The sequence below is a fragment of the Hemicordylus capensis genome, chromosome 2 (assembly GCF_027244095.1).
Source record: "Hemicordylus capensis ecotype Gifberg chromosome 2, rHemCap1.1.pri, whole genome shotgun sequence".
Classification (NCBI taxonomy): Eukaryota; Metazoa; Chordata; class Lepidosauria; order Squamata; family Cordylidae; genus Hemicordylus; species Hemicordylus capensis.
In genome coordinates this window covers 380,271,871-380,286,057 of record NC_069658.1, presented here as the reverse complement: position 1 = coordinate 380,286,057, position 14,187 = coordinate 380,271,871, and the positions used below count along the sequence as shown (strand labels likewise).

The following is a 14,187-nucleotide window of genomic DNA, read 5'->3' as shown; positions in this document are numbered from 1 at the left end:
TTCAAGAAACGGACACAGCCGGCGTATCAACCGAAGCTGATAGAAAGCGCTTCTGGCCACTGCCTCAACCTGGGAAACCAGGAAAAGATGTGGATCCAGAAGCACTCCCAGACTGCATACCTGTTCCTTCTGAGGAAGTGTGACCCCATCTAGAACAGGTTGATCAATATCGCTTCCTGAGTGACGACCACACACAATAAGTACCTCCGTCTTGTCTGGATTCAGTCACAGTTTGTTATCCCTCATCCACCCCATTACTGCTTCCAAGCAGGCATTCAGGGAGGATATGCCTCTCCTGATGATATTGACATGGAGAAATAGATTTGGGTGTCATCAGCATACTGATAACTATGCTACACGTTCAGTGCTGACACCACCTGTTTTTCCTCCACAGGATCTGAAGATAAAGAATATGGGCTCCTGGGCAAGCTTAGTGCAAAAGCACCCCATCACACCGTCCTCTACAGCAAAATCCAGCAGTGACAGCTTTGAGCAGTTCAGGAGGGCAGCCCGGGAAAAGGAAGAGCGCGAGAAGGCCTTGAAAGCTCAGGCAGAACAAGCAGAGAAGGAGAAGGAGCGGCAGAGGCGGGAGCAGGAGAGGATGAGGTGAGAGGAATCGGTCTACCGGGATGGGGGCCCTTCTCAACTAGCATCAGCCTTTCCCTTCCTACCTTGGGTGGACTGTCTCTTGCGTTGGGTCTTGTAAGGACAGTGGGGAAGTTTTAGCAGCAGGATAAAAAAACAACTTGTTCCTGTTGGTAGGAGATGCTCTGTCCTAGGAGATTATCTGCAAGTCCATGTTCCTGAACATAAGGAGCAGTACATGCTGTGGCTGTCTTGCACAACATTGTTATAAAAGAGGGCTGAAACAACAAAATGCATCTGCAAGTGCCAAGTTCAGCAGCTGCCAGCATTAGGGATGTGCACGAGTCATGACTTGATCACTGATTCAAAGCACAGCCTAGGAACCTTGGAAAGGGAGGAGAGAAGTCTGTACCTGCTCCTCCTCCGCTTACTGCAGATTCCTGTTGTAGCAGTGTGTGCCCCCCAGTTGCTCTCGCGCCACGTGGTGCTCTCCTAGCAGCCCTTGCCCGGCTGCATGCACATGGTCTCCAAACATGCCATTTGCGTGATCAGCATTGCTTTTAAAGGTGCCCAGGCTGTGCTTCGAATTGGTGATCAAATCACGATTTGTGCACATCCCTAGCAAACATGGAGACCTGCTGTAACAGGGCTTCCATCCAGGAGTACTCCAGGCTAGACTTTTAGAAATCCTTTTCATCTGCAAGAGTTTTCAAGAGGAACCCCATTGAGATGTTCCCCCCTGCTCATGGTTACAGTGCAGGAAGTAGGTAGGAAATCCTGCTTCAAGGCTGTCACTTCCTCCCACCAGCTGGCCCACTCACAGTTCAGGCACCCAGGGCTGCCGCTCACAGAAACACCAGCCACCAGGGTTCTGGTGCTTCCCTTTCCACACAAACACTTAACACCTGAAGGGAGCAAGGGAGTGTGGTAAAAATGGCTTCAGTGATCCAAAATAGAATCCATTGCTTTCAGTGTGATTTGTGTGAGTTCATGGGTACCATCACTGCGCATGAAGATTTGCAGTGTTAGAAAATTCACCCTAAAGAGATGTGCCTGCAAAAATACAGCATTGTTTCTTGGCCGAGCAGCAGTGAGCCAATAAGATAGTTTAAAAGGCATTTTTTGCAGGAAGGAATAGACTCACCCCACCCTGTTTTTTGCTCCAGTGCAGACCTCTCTAAGAGAGGCTGAAATGGTGATACAGCAGAAATATTACTCTTTCCGGCTGCTTTTATTTCACTGCTAACAAGGTGTGTCTCAAGTGTAATATCCAGCAGTGCCTCCAAATCAGAGGGTCAGTTTAGATGTCACAAGGAGCCACGATTACTGCCTGGTGTTGTGATACATCCCCAAGCCATTGGAATGCATGCTCCCTGCTCCCCCACACCTGTGCAAACGTCCCAGAAATTCCACTTCCAATTTAGGTTAGAAACAAACTAATATCAATCATGAAATGCAGACTGACCAATTTTGGTTTATTCTAACTGACTTTCTTGAAACCAAATTAGAGAAGAACTTGTTTGAAGTAGGTTGCATATATCTACCTTTATTTCCACTAAGTTGGTTAGAATAAACCAGGATAGGTCAGTTCAGATGTCACGACCAACCTCGGTCTGCATCTAACCTAAGTCGGAATTCTAATTCCAGTTCCAGGGCTTGTGCAGGCATGGGAGGGTGGAGCATGTGCTTAGGCTTGAGGGCATCACTTGGAACCAGGTTTTAACAGGTTCTGTGATGTCTGGACCGACCTAGAATCTTTTTCCTGAGTGGAATATGTGCTTTCTCTGACTGTCTGCAAAGAGCAATCCATGATGTTAATAGTGCTTCTGGTCTTTGGCAGGAGTCGTGAAGAAGAGGATGCTCTTGAGCAGGCTCGCAGAGTTCATGAAGAAGTCCGACGGCGCCAGGAGCAGCAGCCACAGCATCATCAACCGCCACAGCAGCAGCAGCAGCAGGTGTCAGCTACAGCCTCTGCTCCCCAAGCACAGAGCTCTCAGCCACAGTCTTCTCAGTCCATGCTGGACCAACAGAGAGAGATGCTCAGAAAACGAGAGCAGGAACGAAGGCGCAGAGAGGCAGTAAGTGGGGATGAAAGGGACTACTAGGGTTTCAAACAGGAAGTGTTTAGACCAGTGCAAAGTTGAACATGGAGTACTGAGGGGTCCCTCCTAGAAAGAGTTGAGAAAACTTAACTTAGCTCTCTGGCTTCTCTCTCTCTCTCTCTCTCTCTCTCTCTCTCTCTCTCTCTCTCTCTCTCTCTGGATTTCTTCCCCTTTTTCTCTGTTTCCTACTCCCTTTCTCTTGTTGATCTTTCCTTTTCAGCAAGTATACTCACACACTCCACACATAGGCATTGAAGTGTAAACTGCCTTGCCTCCAACACACTGCACACTGTGTGCTGCACATTCACATCTTTCTCCCCAGATACCTTCTTTAACACACTCTCAGCCCTCTGCAACCCCAGGCGATAGGTTGCTCCTTGTCAGTGAAATCACACACTTCTCCATGGTTGTTCCCACATCACTCGTTCTCTCTTGCCTTGCCTTTCTCTTCCATCTGTGTCTGTTTGTGCACACACACTCCTCCTCCTCCTCCTCCTCCTCCTCCTCCTCCACATGGCTTCTCTTTCGTCTTCACCCATCTGCCCCTCTTTGGAGTGTTCTGTTCCTTTTCCCTTTTGTGAGGCAGTCTTTTAACTCAGAAGGGTAACATTGCTGCCTGCTTGATCTCTGTTTATGTTGTCCAGTCGGGTTTCCTTGCGAAGCTCAAGCATACTGCCATATTCACGAGGCTTTTCTGAGCTTTATGGATGAAAGGGGGTGCCCTGCCCGGGAAGGCCAGCAGTTGCCCTTGTCAATTTGGGGATGTAATGACAATCTTCCTTCTGTGCCTGTTAGTGATCTGAATCTAACTTTTTCTGCAAATCCGGATGACCATGCCGCCCTTTTCTCTTCTCCCTTCCAGATGGCAGCTACGATCGACATGAATTTCCAGAGTGATTTGTTGGCAATATTTGAAGAGAATCTTTTCTAATAGCGCCTGGTTTTCTTCTCCTGACTCTCTAATTTCCCGGCAAATCTTTGACTCTCCATAGTGGTGTTGGCGGCTGGGAGGAGAGCATTCCTGCAGCCTTTCTGCATGTGTGACAGTCGTGGCCTCAGAAGGATCAGCAGAGTCTGCCTTACAATTTGACTTTCTTCCCCACCCCCCACCCCCACCTCACGGAAGAAAGAGAGACCAAGACAAGCCAACTCTGTACTAGGTTTGAGTCAGTGGTCATGCCGTTGCTGGGAAGGGTGCCCCTGATCACTTGATATTCTCTATGCCAAACTTACTTGCAGTATATCCAGGACTTTATGCTGTTCACCCCTTTTCTATTCATAAGAGTTCTTAGTTACAGAATGTCTATGACCCTACAATGCTGTGTGCCAGTGGCAACACAAGACACTCTGCATTGAGAGGCTATGTATAAGAAGACCCTGCCTGGGCTTCAGCAGGGAAAACACACAAGCTGTTTCTGGTCCTTTCATCACTGGCTTTGCCTTTAACTAAACTTCCCGCAAGCCTTTAGCTGGGAGTCATTCTCTGTAAGTGTTCGCTTGTGAAAAAGGGAATAATTTAGTGGAGGTGTCAAGTGTAACTGGCCATTTGAGTGAGGTTTTTGTTTTAGCATTGTGTGGAGGTCCAGGAATCTGAGCTAGACTACCAACCAAAGTCAATTTCTTTCAATCTGTTTATTTTCCTCCAGACAAATTGGCACTGCTCAGCTCTTGAGTGGGTATTCTTGTCTCTTCATTACAGAGTGGAGTGGAGTGGGGAAAACATTAGCACCAGGGGAAGCTCCCACCCTGTCAATAGTGTTTGACTGTGGCTGTATTGTATAGTGAATATAGTTGGCATATATTTGTTTGAGTTTTACTGGTGAGCCCACCAAACTCTGTAAAGACACTGCTTATATTTTGCTCCGTTCCAGACTTTTAGTCTATATTTTTAATTGTAATACCAGAAAGCTACATTTTGGGTTTCTCAATGTCATGGAGTCTGTTTTAAGATTAGTTTTTATACAGCAAAGGAGAAGCTTGGAGGAGGGCAGGTGGGAGTGGACTTGAATCATCAGGCAAGAAGACCCTGCTCCGGTTGCCTTCAGTCGAGTCTTCTTTCACACCCGCAGTGATCATTTCCCCAACACCTTTAGTGTGTTCTTTTCATTTTACTCTTTGAATTGTTCCAAGTTTATGTGCCATAAATACCCACTATACAGTACAATACTGGTGTGTCAGTATTGGCCAATCTCTGGAGTAATTAATTGGTTTTACTTTAATACGGTGAATATGCATTTGGTCTGTACTGATCATGAAATAAACTCATCTCTTTTTTTTTAAAGTTGGTGTCGTACTGACATTTTTTAAAAACCCTGCTTGTGGTGAAGTTACTTAGGGGAGTACAGCCTCAAAAGACAGCGTGTCCTGTTCACCCTGTCCTGCTCCAGCAGGGAAGAGAGGAGCTCCCTTGCCACAGTGGGCAGGGTTTCCATCTTGTCATCAGCCTCGGGGAGGTTTGCCCTGGGGATAGCAGCACTAAAGCAACCGAATTCCATAGAAACTGTAGGAAGACCAAGTATCCAGCAGTTGGTGCCTTCTCAGCAAAGACTCGCCCAGGAGGCAGCTTCCACCATGGCTGCTTTTGCATTACAGCTCTCAACCAAAAGAAGGGGAAGAGCACATCATGACAGTTGTCAGTCACTGCCTCTTACTGCTGTGGACAAGTTTCGGAGAGAGCCTGATGCTGCCTTGGATAGCAATAATTGGCCCACTTCCATTGGCCTGAGAAAGAGGGAAGGTTTACCCTACTTCTTGTGGGTCAGGAGATTCTCCAAACCTTAGACAGGCCTGTGGTGGCAGCAAAAGGTGTCTCTCAAACCTAGCTGCCTGAGATGTGCTAGGTTGGGCATTTGAACTGGCTGTAGCTGACCCCATGAGGATCCAGTAAAAGCAAATGGAGAAATCCATTTCACCTTCTTTACTCTTTATCCAGACAAGTATTCGAACAGGAACTGTAGGCCACAGGATTTGACAGTGCAGAGCTTGCAAGATTGCCTTTCTGTTGCCACTCTTCTTGACAAAATGTGACTGTTCTAGCATAAACTATCCTTGATCCAATTCGGTGGGATTGGGCTATCAGTTCAACACTGTTATCAGTGTGCTTTTTCCTCCCTAGCTAACTGCTGTAGAGGATGTTATCACTTCCTATGTGAACACCTCAGCCAGCTTGCTTCTGCACATTCAGCCAAAGAGAGAGCCCTGTTTTTTCCCTCTGGCAGAAGTTTGGAAAGACAGCTCATAATCCACCATCATCTCTTCTCCTCTTAATTCACATGAAGTCAGAACACTGACTCCAATAAAGATACTGTCTGATTCACTAGCTTATACCTGGCCCAATCTGGAGATAAATGCAGCCTTGTACTGCATTGTGTGTCTATGTTAGGAAGAAAGCAGGATCTAAAATGGCCCAAATGTAGCTAGTTTCTTATGATGAGCTACCTCTAGGTCCCCAGGCCTGGAAAAGACTGTACTATCCAGATTCCTCATATCCTTTGTATCTTGGAGATATGAAGAAAGGGACACCTAGAGATAGCCCTCCACTACCTAGGCGTAATATTACCCTTGCATCTTTCAGTCCTCTTCAGCATCACTCTCAGGTCTTTTTGCAGCCGGTGCAAAACGTAGCCCACTGCACAGCACCAAGACTGGGCTGTAGGCTGCCACTGCCATGTGGTGGGGCAGACAAAGTGTCACCTATTTCCAGCCGAACTCTGGAAACAACTCTGGCCTTTTAATGTCTAGTTAGATTTCTATGCCTGCAGTTGGAGCCATATGCCCACACAATGGACAACCTGGTGCACTAGCCAAACATTGATGAGGGCAGATTGATTTCAGGGGCTAGTGTTCCTCTGGCATTCTTGTTAATGAACAGCTGGTCGTCATGCTGAATTTTTACCTTAAGGTGCCTTTTAACTCTGCATCATTGGAGAATTTCTGTGATTTTCTGTGTAGAGTACCAGATAGTTGGGTTCTTGGAAGGAGGAGTGGGAGGAGTGACACTCCCAAGAGAACCTCTCTGTAGCTGATTTGAGTGTCATTTTGCTGAAAATACATGCAAATGGGTGTTGCCCAAGCTTTCTAAAGCAAGGAATTGTTAAAATCTTGCTGTGCTTTCTTCTACTTCTTCTTCTTCTTCTTCCTGATTGGCACCAATCTTTAAAAGGTCAGGGGTGTTTGCACTTCCATCCCAAGTGCAGATTTGTATTGGGAGTGGCCAGTAATTGTAGGCTGTGGCTCTGCCCTTCACCTTACAATGCAACTGTACAGTCTGACAGAGACTGGGTTCCCGAGGGTGGCACGCAGTCCTGGGACACTGCATGCAATTAAACAAATAAATAATTCTTTGGACCAACATAAAGGTAGTCACAGTACGCTGGATTTTCACAAAACTAGCTTCCACCCTTGTAACTGCTGATGTGTGGGCATTATTATCATCCCAGAATGGATGAAAGGTTGGATCTCCAAGTCACACCACTTCTTTGTGAAGGCTTACTTAACGAATTAGCCCTAGGTTTTAAACTGCATCCCAGGAATGGGCAAGAAAAAGGGGCTCATGCCACTATGGCTCAAACCAAAAGAGCTCCTCTCAGCCCTTCTCTTCCCTGGACCACCTGCACATCCTCTTGACTACAGGTTCATTAACTGGCCTTAATCTTCTCTTCTTGGCTTTTGTGCAGATCCTTGATGGGGAAGTAGGAACTTTGGCTCCTCTGAACATGTTCTGATCCTTCCACTTCCATCACCAGTCCTTTTCTCACAGTGTTCCTTGCCCCCAAGTCTCTCTCCCTCTCCTTTTTACAAAGCACTTTGGATGATCATCTCCCTCCTTTAATTTTAAGCTCAGGGTTTTCCGAGTACTTTAAGTGCACATCCGCTGTAAGAGTTGATCACACATGAGCTCATCACAATTGTACATAATATAACCACACTACACTGACAAAAAATAAAATAAAAATAAAAGCATAACAAAAATTGAGATGCTGGAACTTCTACCAAGAGAGCACCCTCAGTTGTAAAATTTAAGAGAGATATAATTTATATGTATACAAAGAACACCACCTTTCCCTGCCCTGCCCCCCCTGTATCTAGTCAGTAGTGAGGTTAGTCCTTTTTTAGTGTTTCACCCTCTTTTGCATTGGACATTTGCCAGCCCTTTCTTGTCAGTAGTTGAGAGTTCCAAGTAGTCGTAGCATTTTTTTAGATTGGCGGCTTGCTCAGCAGTCTCTTTTCTCTCCCCCCCTCCCCCGCCACCGTCTCCTCTTCTGCTCACTTCTCTCTTTTGCAAATTTCTTGAAATGTTTACAGGCTTGCACCTATCTTTTAATTTTTTAAAAAGCTGTACCTGGTCTTTTATTTTTACACATTTCTGAATGATGAACATAGAATGGTATTGTTAGCTGGATAAATGATTCAGTGTTTTTTTCCTGCCAAAGGTATTTTTTGCTATTCTTGTGTTTTTGTTTTTGCTGTTTTTACAAAATGTGTTTATAATTTGGTTGTCATTCAGACTTATTTAATTTCCCTTTCTCCCCTCCCACCCCCCCACCCCATGTATGATTTTAACAGACATTAGATGTAGGAATCTAGCCTAAATACTGTAACCTTGGTTATTTTTCTCCCTTCTTCAGTCCTGTACAAATGAATAAAAGAAATGTACAATCCCACTGTACTTAATGCACGGAACGCTTGGCAAATAATTATGTCAGTGAATTTGAAACTTGTATTAAACACTTTAGACATTTGTAGAAGGGAATTCATAGAGTTTTCACTTATATACTAAAGGTTTTTTGTGCAGTTCTCATTGCAAAAATAAACATTTGTACTGAATATATGAAGTAAACTTTTTTTTGTTTAGTCTTTCACTCTTCTGCAGGGAGGCTTGGTTAGGGCTATGTTGAATGATGGGTCCCTCCCAGCACATCAACAGGACTTCCCTTCAGTCACTGTTCCAGAAATTTCCCCCCGAAACTCTGCTCCCTAGAAACTCTCTTCCACAATATACAGACATTTCCATTGCCTTAACACAAGCCATGCATTTACAATTTTTCAAGATATTTGTAGCCTATCCCAGACCAAATACTGAAATATCAGTGCTAAAGAGTACCAACATTAGATCCAAACTGGCAAAACATACAGCCTTTGGACAGTGCTGAAAATAAGATGCTCTTCTGTAATAGCTGCCCATTGCAAGGTGATAACTACATCTTCTCGGCTATTAAAGACTGAACATTATAGCTAGATTTCAAAAGAAGTGTTGGCTGCAATATGGCCTAGCTGCAGCTGCACTCTGAAACCCATAAACTACATAAAACACATCCACCCTACTACGCAGGGGCATAACTACCATTAGGCAAGGGGAGGCGGCTGCCCGGGGGCCCCCACGCCTCGAGGCCCCCCCCCAGAGGCAAGTCACATGTGAAGTGAGTGTGTGTGTATATCAGCGAGGGGCCCATTTTAAAATTTTGTCTCTGGGCCCACTCCAGCCTCGTTACGCCCCTGCTTCTACATTAACAATTACGGTACTTTATTTGTCATCTCAAATAAAGGATGCACTTTACTATATTTTTATACTGCCTTTCTGCCAATATTCTCTAGACAGTTGGCAATTTAAAATAATGGCGTACAATTTAATCAACATCGCACAAAAGTGAAATGGGGCAGCAAAATAACTTGAAAATCATGGCCACTGCATGAGACAGTTCTGGAAGAGGAGGAGCCTACGGTAGACAGGACAAGGGAGGGGCTTTGCTGCCTCAGTTCTCCCTCTGATTTGTATCACATGAAAGAGCTTCTGGTGGATCTCCAAAGGAAGAGAATTGCCCAGTTGCATGGGGTTCTGTCAAGAATGTTCTGGAAAAGGGATCCTCAACCTTGGGTCCCCAGATGTTGTTGGACTACCACTCTCATCATCTCCAACCACAAAAGTCCAAGGCTAAATGTCTGGGGCCCTAAGGATGAGGACCTAGATGCTTTTCTGGTTTATACATAGTGCCCAACTGACATCATGCAATCAGCTGACCTTTCAGATAACAATGGAGTGTAGCTAGAAGAGGGGCTGACACATTGCACCGGCTAACGCCTGCATTTCCCATTGGTCCATGCTGTCGGCTGTGGGCATCTAAGGCAGTGCCATTGGTCTTGTGCAAGAGTGCAATTGTGCAAATAGCACTGCTGCGCGGCAGGGATGGGAGCTGACAGCAGATGTGCAGGCACTTGGGGGAGGGAGGCAGCGGCAAGTGCTCCTTCTCTGAGTCTGCCTGCCTGCCTCCCAAATGACAGATCGGGCCATTTTCAGCCCATTTGGGCCTCTGCACACACCATGAGCCCTTCAGGTCTGGACTCCAAAATTACCTAAGTGCTCCCCTGCTTCTAGGCAACCCAAATACCAGAAATTCCATATGAGGCCTGCTTGCTCTCCACATACAGAGCCAGCTCTTCCTGTTTGTCTCACACACAACCAAATGGCTACTACACTGTGTCATTCTGGACAAGGCTAACAGTCTTATTGTTCTTCCAATGGCAATTCTTATGGGTAATGGTTGAGTCATTTAATTCAACCATTGGAGCAATCACACACCATAGATCCCAAATGTTTGCATAGACTGTGAACTTATCACCGATTTATCTGAGTTGCCAGACAGGATTTCCTTTGGAAGTTTCTAAAAAAGGGATGGGAGAGAAATATAGGGTTCTTTGGTAGGGACTTCTGTGAGGGCCTGTTGCCTGAGTCCAACCTGCATGCTTCAGAGAGCTTGCAAAGTTTGTCTGAGCTGGGTCAGAGGACCACTTCAATCATGCTGTAAGATTTTAGTGTCTCAAATTCATCTTTTGTAACTAAGAGGAAATTACTTCATGGGCTTTTCCATCTTCAGCCTAGGATGCAAATTAGAATGCTGTCAACTTTTGTGAACATTTGCTGTTCAGCTTTGTTGCCTGTCAACTGTTCCTTTAATTTTTACTTAATAAACTAGACTTTTTACTTGTTTTGCCATCACTCTGATCTGCACTGGGAAGTACTACTACATTCTGGCCTACCCACACCACCATTTCATTTTGCCACTGAAAGGTTCTAGGATATTTTTGCAGTTTACCCTTTTCAAGTTAAAAGGGGGCATTCCTGTAAAAACATGCTAGACCTTTCCTCATGGGTTCTGGAGGTCCAGGCTGTGGTTTTACATTTCCGGCTAGTAATGCCAGGTGGTGGCAGCGGAACACCCTTTTTTAGGAGGGAGTCTGGGAGTGTATTCCATTAGGGTCCTACATGCTCTGGGCTCTACATCTGCCACCATACATTGTATACCACTGAGCAATACTGGGCCTCAGTGTGATGTCTGGAATGGTAACTCCTAACAGTTGTGCAGAATTCAAAACCTTGCATAGCTCTCACCAGCCAAAATACAAAGGGAGGAAAGACCCAATCAGCTGCACACAAATAGCTGTGAAGAGAATTGTCAACTGTCTCAGTTAAATGTGTGTTGTGTGTGTGTAGTCTCTCCAGTTTGCAATTTAAAAAGTCCCCAGAGAAATTCAGATCAAATTCCCATTATTCAAAGGAGGAGTTTCTAAAGGTTTGAAATCTTCTGCTCTTAATCCCACCTCGTGGCAGACTAGTTTCTTTGCATCGTTCAAAACCATCATTGGTTTTGAATGTCCTATGGCCAGCATCAGACAAATGTGACCTCAACTACAGCCCAGTGCTACCACTCCCATAATTGTCCTCTCTTGCCGATTCCTCCGTCACTCCTGAGGACTATGGGAAGGACTGGAGAAGAGACAAAGCAAGGGTATTAATTCTTATTTTATACTATTATTCTCTTGAGTAAAGTAAAGTTGTGCCGTTGAGCCGGTGCCGACTCCTGGCACCCACAGAGCCCTGTGGTTTTCTTGGTAGAATACAGGAGGGGGTTACCATTGCCTTCTCCTGGCACAGTAGGAGATGACGGCTTTCAGCATCTTCCTATATCGCTGCTGACCAATATAAGAGTTTCCCATATTCTGGGAAAAACACCAGTGGGGATTCGAACCAATAGCCTCCTGCTCTCTAGGCAGCTTGCTTCCTCGCTGCGCCATTAGGTGGTGGGTGGTGATTACAGAGCAAAAATAGTTTCAAATAAGAATTAATACCCTTGCTTTGTACTCTATACTGAGTACAGAGCATAATAGGGATGTTTCGATCTCAAAACAGAACACCCTTTAAATAAAAAGACTGTTTCAAGCTCAATGGTTTCGATTGAAACGGTCGGGGGCGTTCCAAGCACCTTTTTGGATGTCTGTTTTTCCCTTGTTGATTGGTTTTCTGGCACTGGCTTCCGACTGGCTTGCGATCTCCTGGCTTCTTGTTTGGCTTGTTATCATACAAATCAAGTGTTGTCATGGGCAACTGTGCTCCCATTGGCTGGGGGGAGGGGGAGGGGGTGGGGGAACACAAAAGGAGGAAATTTCAAAATGTATTCAAAGAGACTGCGAGGCAGAGAGAGAGCCCTTATATTGTGCCTCTCTTGAAGAAGAGGATGCATCAGGAGAGGAGGAAGGAAGGTTTGCTTTTGTGGTTTTCTTTTCTCAGCACTGAGTAGAATATGCTGCTGTGCTGTTGCTATCCGGTTTTGCTGGATCTCAGATTGAGATCCAGCATGTCTGGCCTCGAGACTAACTTGTGCTTCACTCAGTCCTTTGGTCTGCTCTGTAATCTGCATTACAAGGTGTACTCAGTCAAAAATGTGGCTGAAGGTGCTCTAGTTGCTTGCTGCTATGGGTACTGCTGTGGCAGCTGTTGCAATGCTAAGAAGGAATGTAAGGAGTCATGATTACATGTAAGAAAGCAACTTGTGCCAATAATGTTACTGCAGCACAGGCACTGGCCAGGTTCAGATATAGCACAGAACCGTGGGTCCAGTGGGCCTGTGGTTCCGCACCCGCTCCCCCAGCTCTCCCATCCATGTTCAGACATTGGGGAGAGGGGCCTCTCTGCAGTCAGCGAGACTTCAAAGAGGCGGGGGAGCTGGCTGTGCAGGCTTCCTTCTTGACAGGGCAGCCCACACAGCCAATCGGGCCAGAGTAAGGGAGGAGCTTCCTCTCTCAACGCCAGTCCCGTTCGGCCCAAACTGCAGTGCCAGTCTTTGAACATATTGCTGGCACCACTAAGGGTGGCGAAACTCCACTCTGACTGAAGGGAGAGAATAGAGTTGGGCGACAGAAACCGCAGGTCCCTTTTCACCCTTTGTTGGTTTTCTGAGTTCGGACAATCAGCTTCTGAAACCGGAAGTGAAGGGGCTTCTGGTTCCCTATGTCACGAAAGAAATTGGCAAGTAGGCAATTTTGGGAGTTTGGAGGAAAGGTTATCAATTTGATTTAAATTGCCTTCTTGCCCATCTTGCCCATCTTGCCCTACCATCATGCCCTACCACCCAACCCACTTTGGTGTCCCTAAGAGCTACCCATGAGGAACAATGGGGTGTTTAAAGATTCCCCATTGTTCCCTATGTCCGAAACACTAGAAACATTTCAAGTTGGTTCCATCAAAACATCACACCAGTTGAACATTTCACCATTTGTGTTTTGCTTCGAGCTCGAAAGAGAATGCAAAATTCAAGTAGGCTTATGAGATCACCCGGCATTCTGTGTGTGTGTCTGTACGTGTGTCCTTCCCATCAATTTTGCAATGCCTGAACCAATATGAACCAAATCAGGTACAGTTTAGAGATACCTCAGTGGTGTAGTTTGTGATGATATCATCCACCCCAATTCAAGATGGCAGGCTCATGAACATTTGAGGCACAATTGGGCTATCTTGTGAACCGCCAAACTGATTTGAACCAAATTTGCTACAGGTGTAGGGAGACATAGGGACACCTCAATGGTATATTTTGTGATTATGTCATCCAGCCTGATTCAAGATGGCAGACACATGAACATTTGAGGCATAAGTGGGCTAACTTGTGAACTGCCTAACCAATTTGGGCCAAATTTGGTACAGGTGTAGAGACACATATGGACACATCAGACACATAGTTTGTGATGATGTCATCCATCCCAATTCAAGATGGTGAATGCATTAACATTTGAGGTGCAAGTGGGCTAACTTGTGAACTGCTTAATCAATTTGGACCACATTTAGTCCAGCTGCAGAGATTCTGAAAGGAAAGTAGGCAGATTAGTTCCTACTAGAACAACTTGTAATTATGTTTGAACTATTGTTTTAACCTTGTTTGTAAGCCACTTCAAACACTTGTGACTGGAAAGGCATGGTACGTGTTTTCCAAAATAAACAAGTAGTCAAAGAAAGTGTACAATTAAACCTATAATCATCTGAGAGGAAACCCAACAGAACTTGGCTCCTTGCTTTTCTATCAACTAGCCAAGAAGAAAGAAAACCAGGAAGGCTTTTATTTTCTGGTCACTTGACCACTCTAGCTCAGAGCCTCATGGGCTCTTTGTGGACCAAATGTCAGCAGTGTAGCCATGTTTTTTATATTCTTTATATTTGGGGGGAGATATACAAATG

The 14,187-nt window shown here is 45.5% G+C and overlaps 1 protein-coding gene across 6 annotated transcripts in view; it reads left to right on the top strand.

Moving 5' to 3' along the window:
- The window catches only part of BRD4 (bromodomain containing 4), a 138,915-nt gene extending 133,947 nt beyond the window's left edge, over nucleotides 1-4,968 (top strand). For all 6 annotated transcript variants that reach the window (XM_053294383.1, XM_053294384.1, XM_053294382.1 and 3 more), the window contains 3 exons: nucleotides 395-606; nucleotides 2,426-2,663; nucleotides 3,550-4,968. In XM_053294383.1, the coding sequence (XP_053150358.1) occupies nucleotides 395-606; nucleotides 2,426-2,663; nucleotides 3,550-3,618 (519 nt within the window). In that variant the 3' untranslated portion in view covers nucleotides 3,619-4,968. The remainder of the gene's footprint in view (nucleotides 1-394; nucleotides 607-2,425; nucleotides 2,664-3,549) is intronic.
- The last annotated feature ends 9,219 nt before the right edge of the window (nucleotides 4,969-14,187 follow it).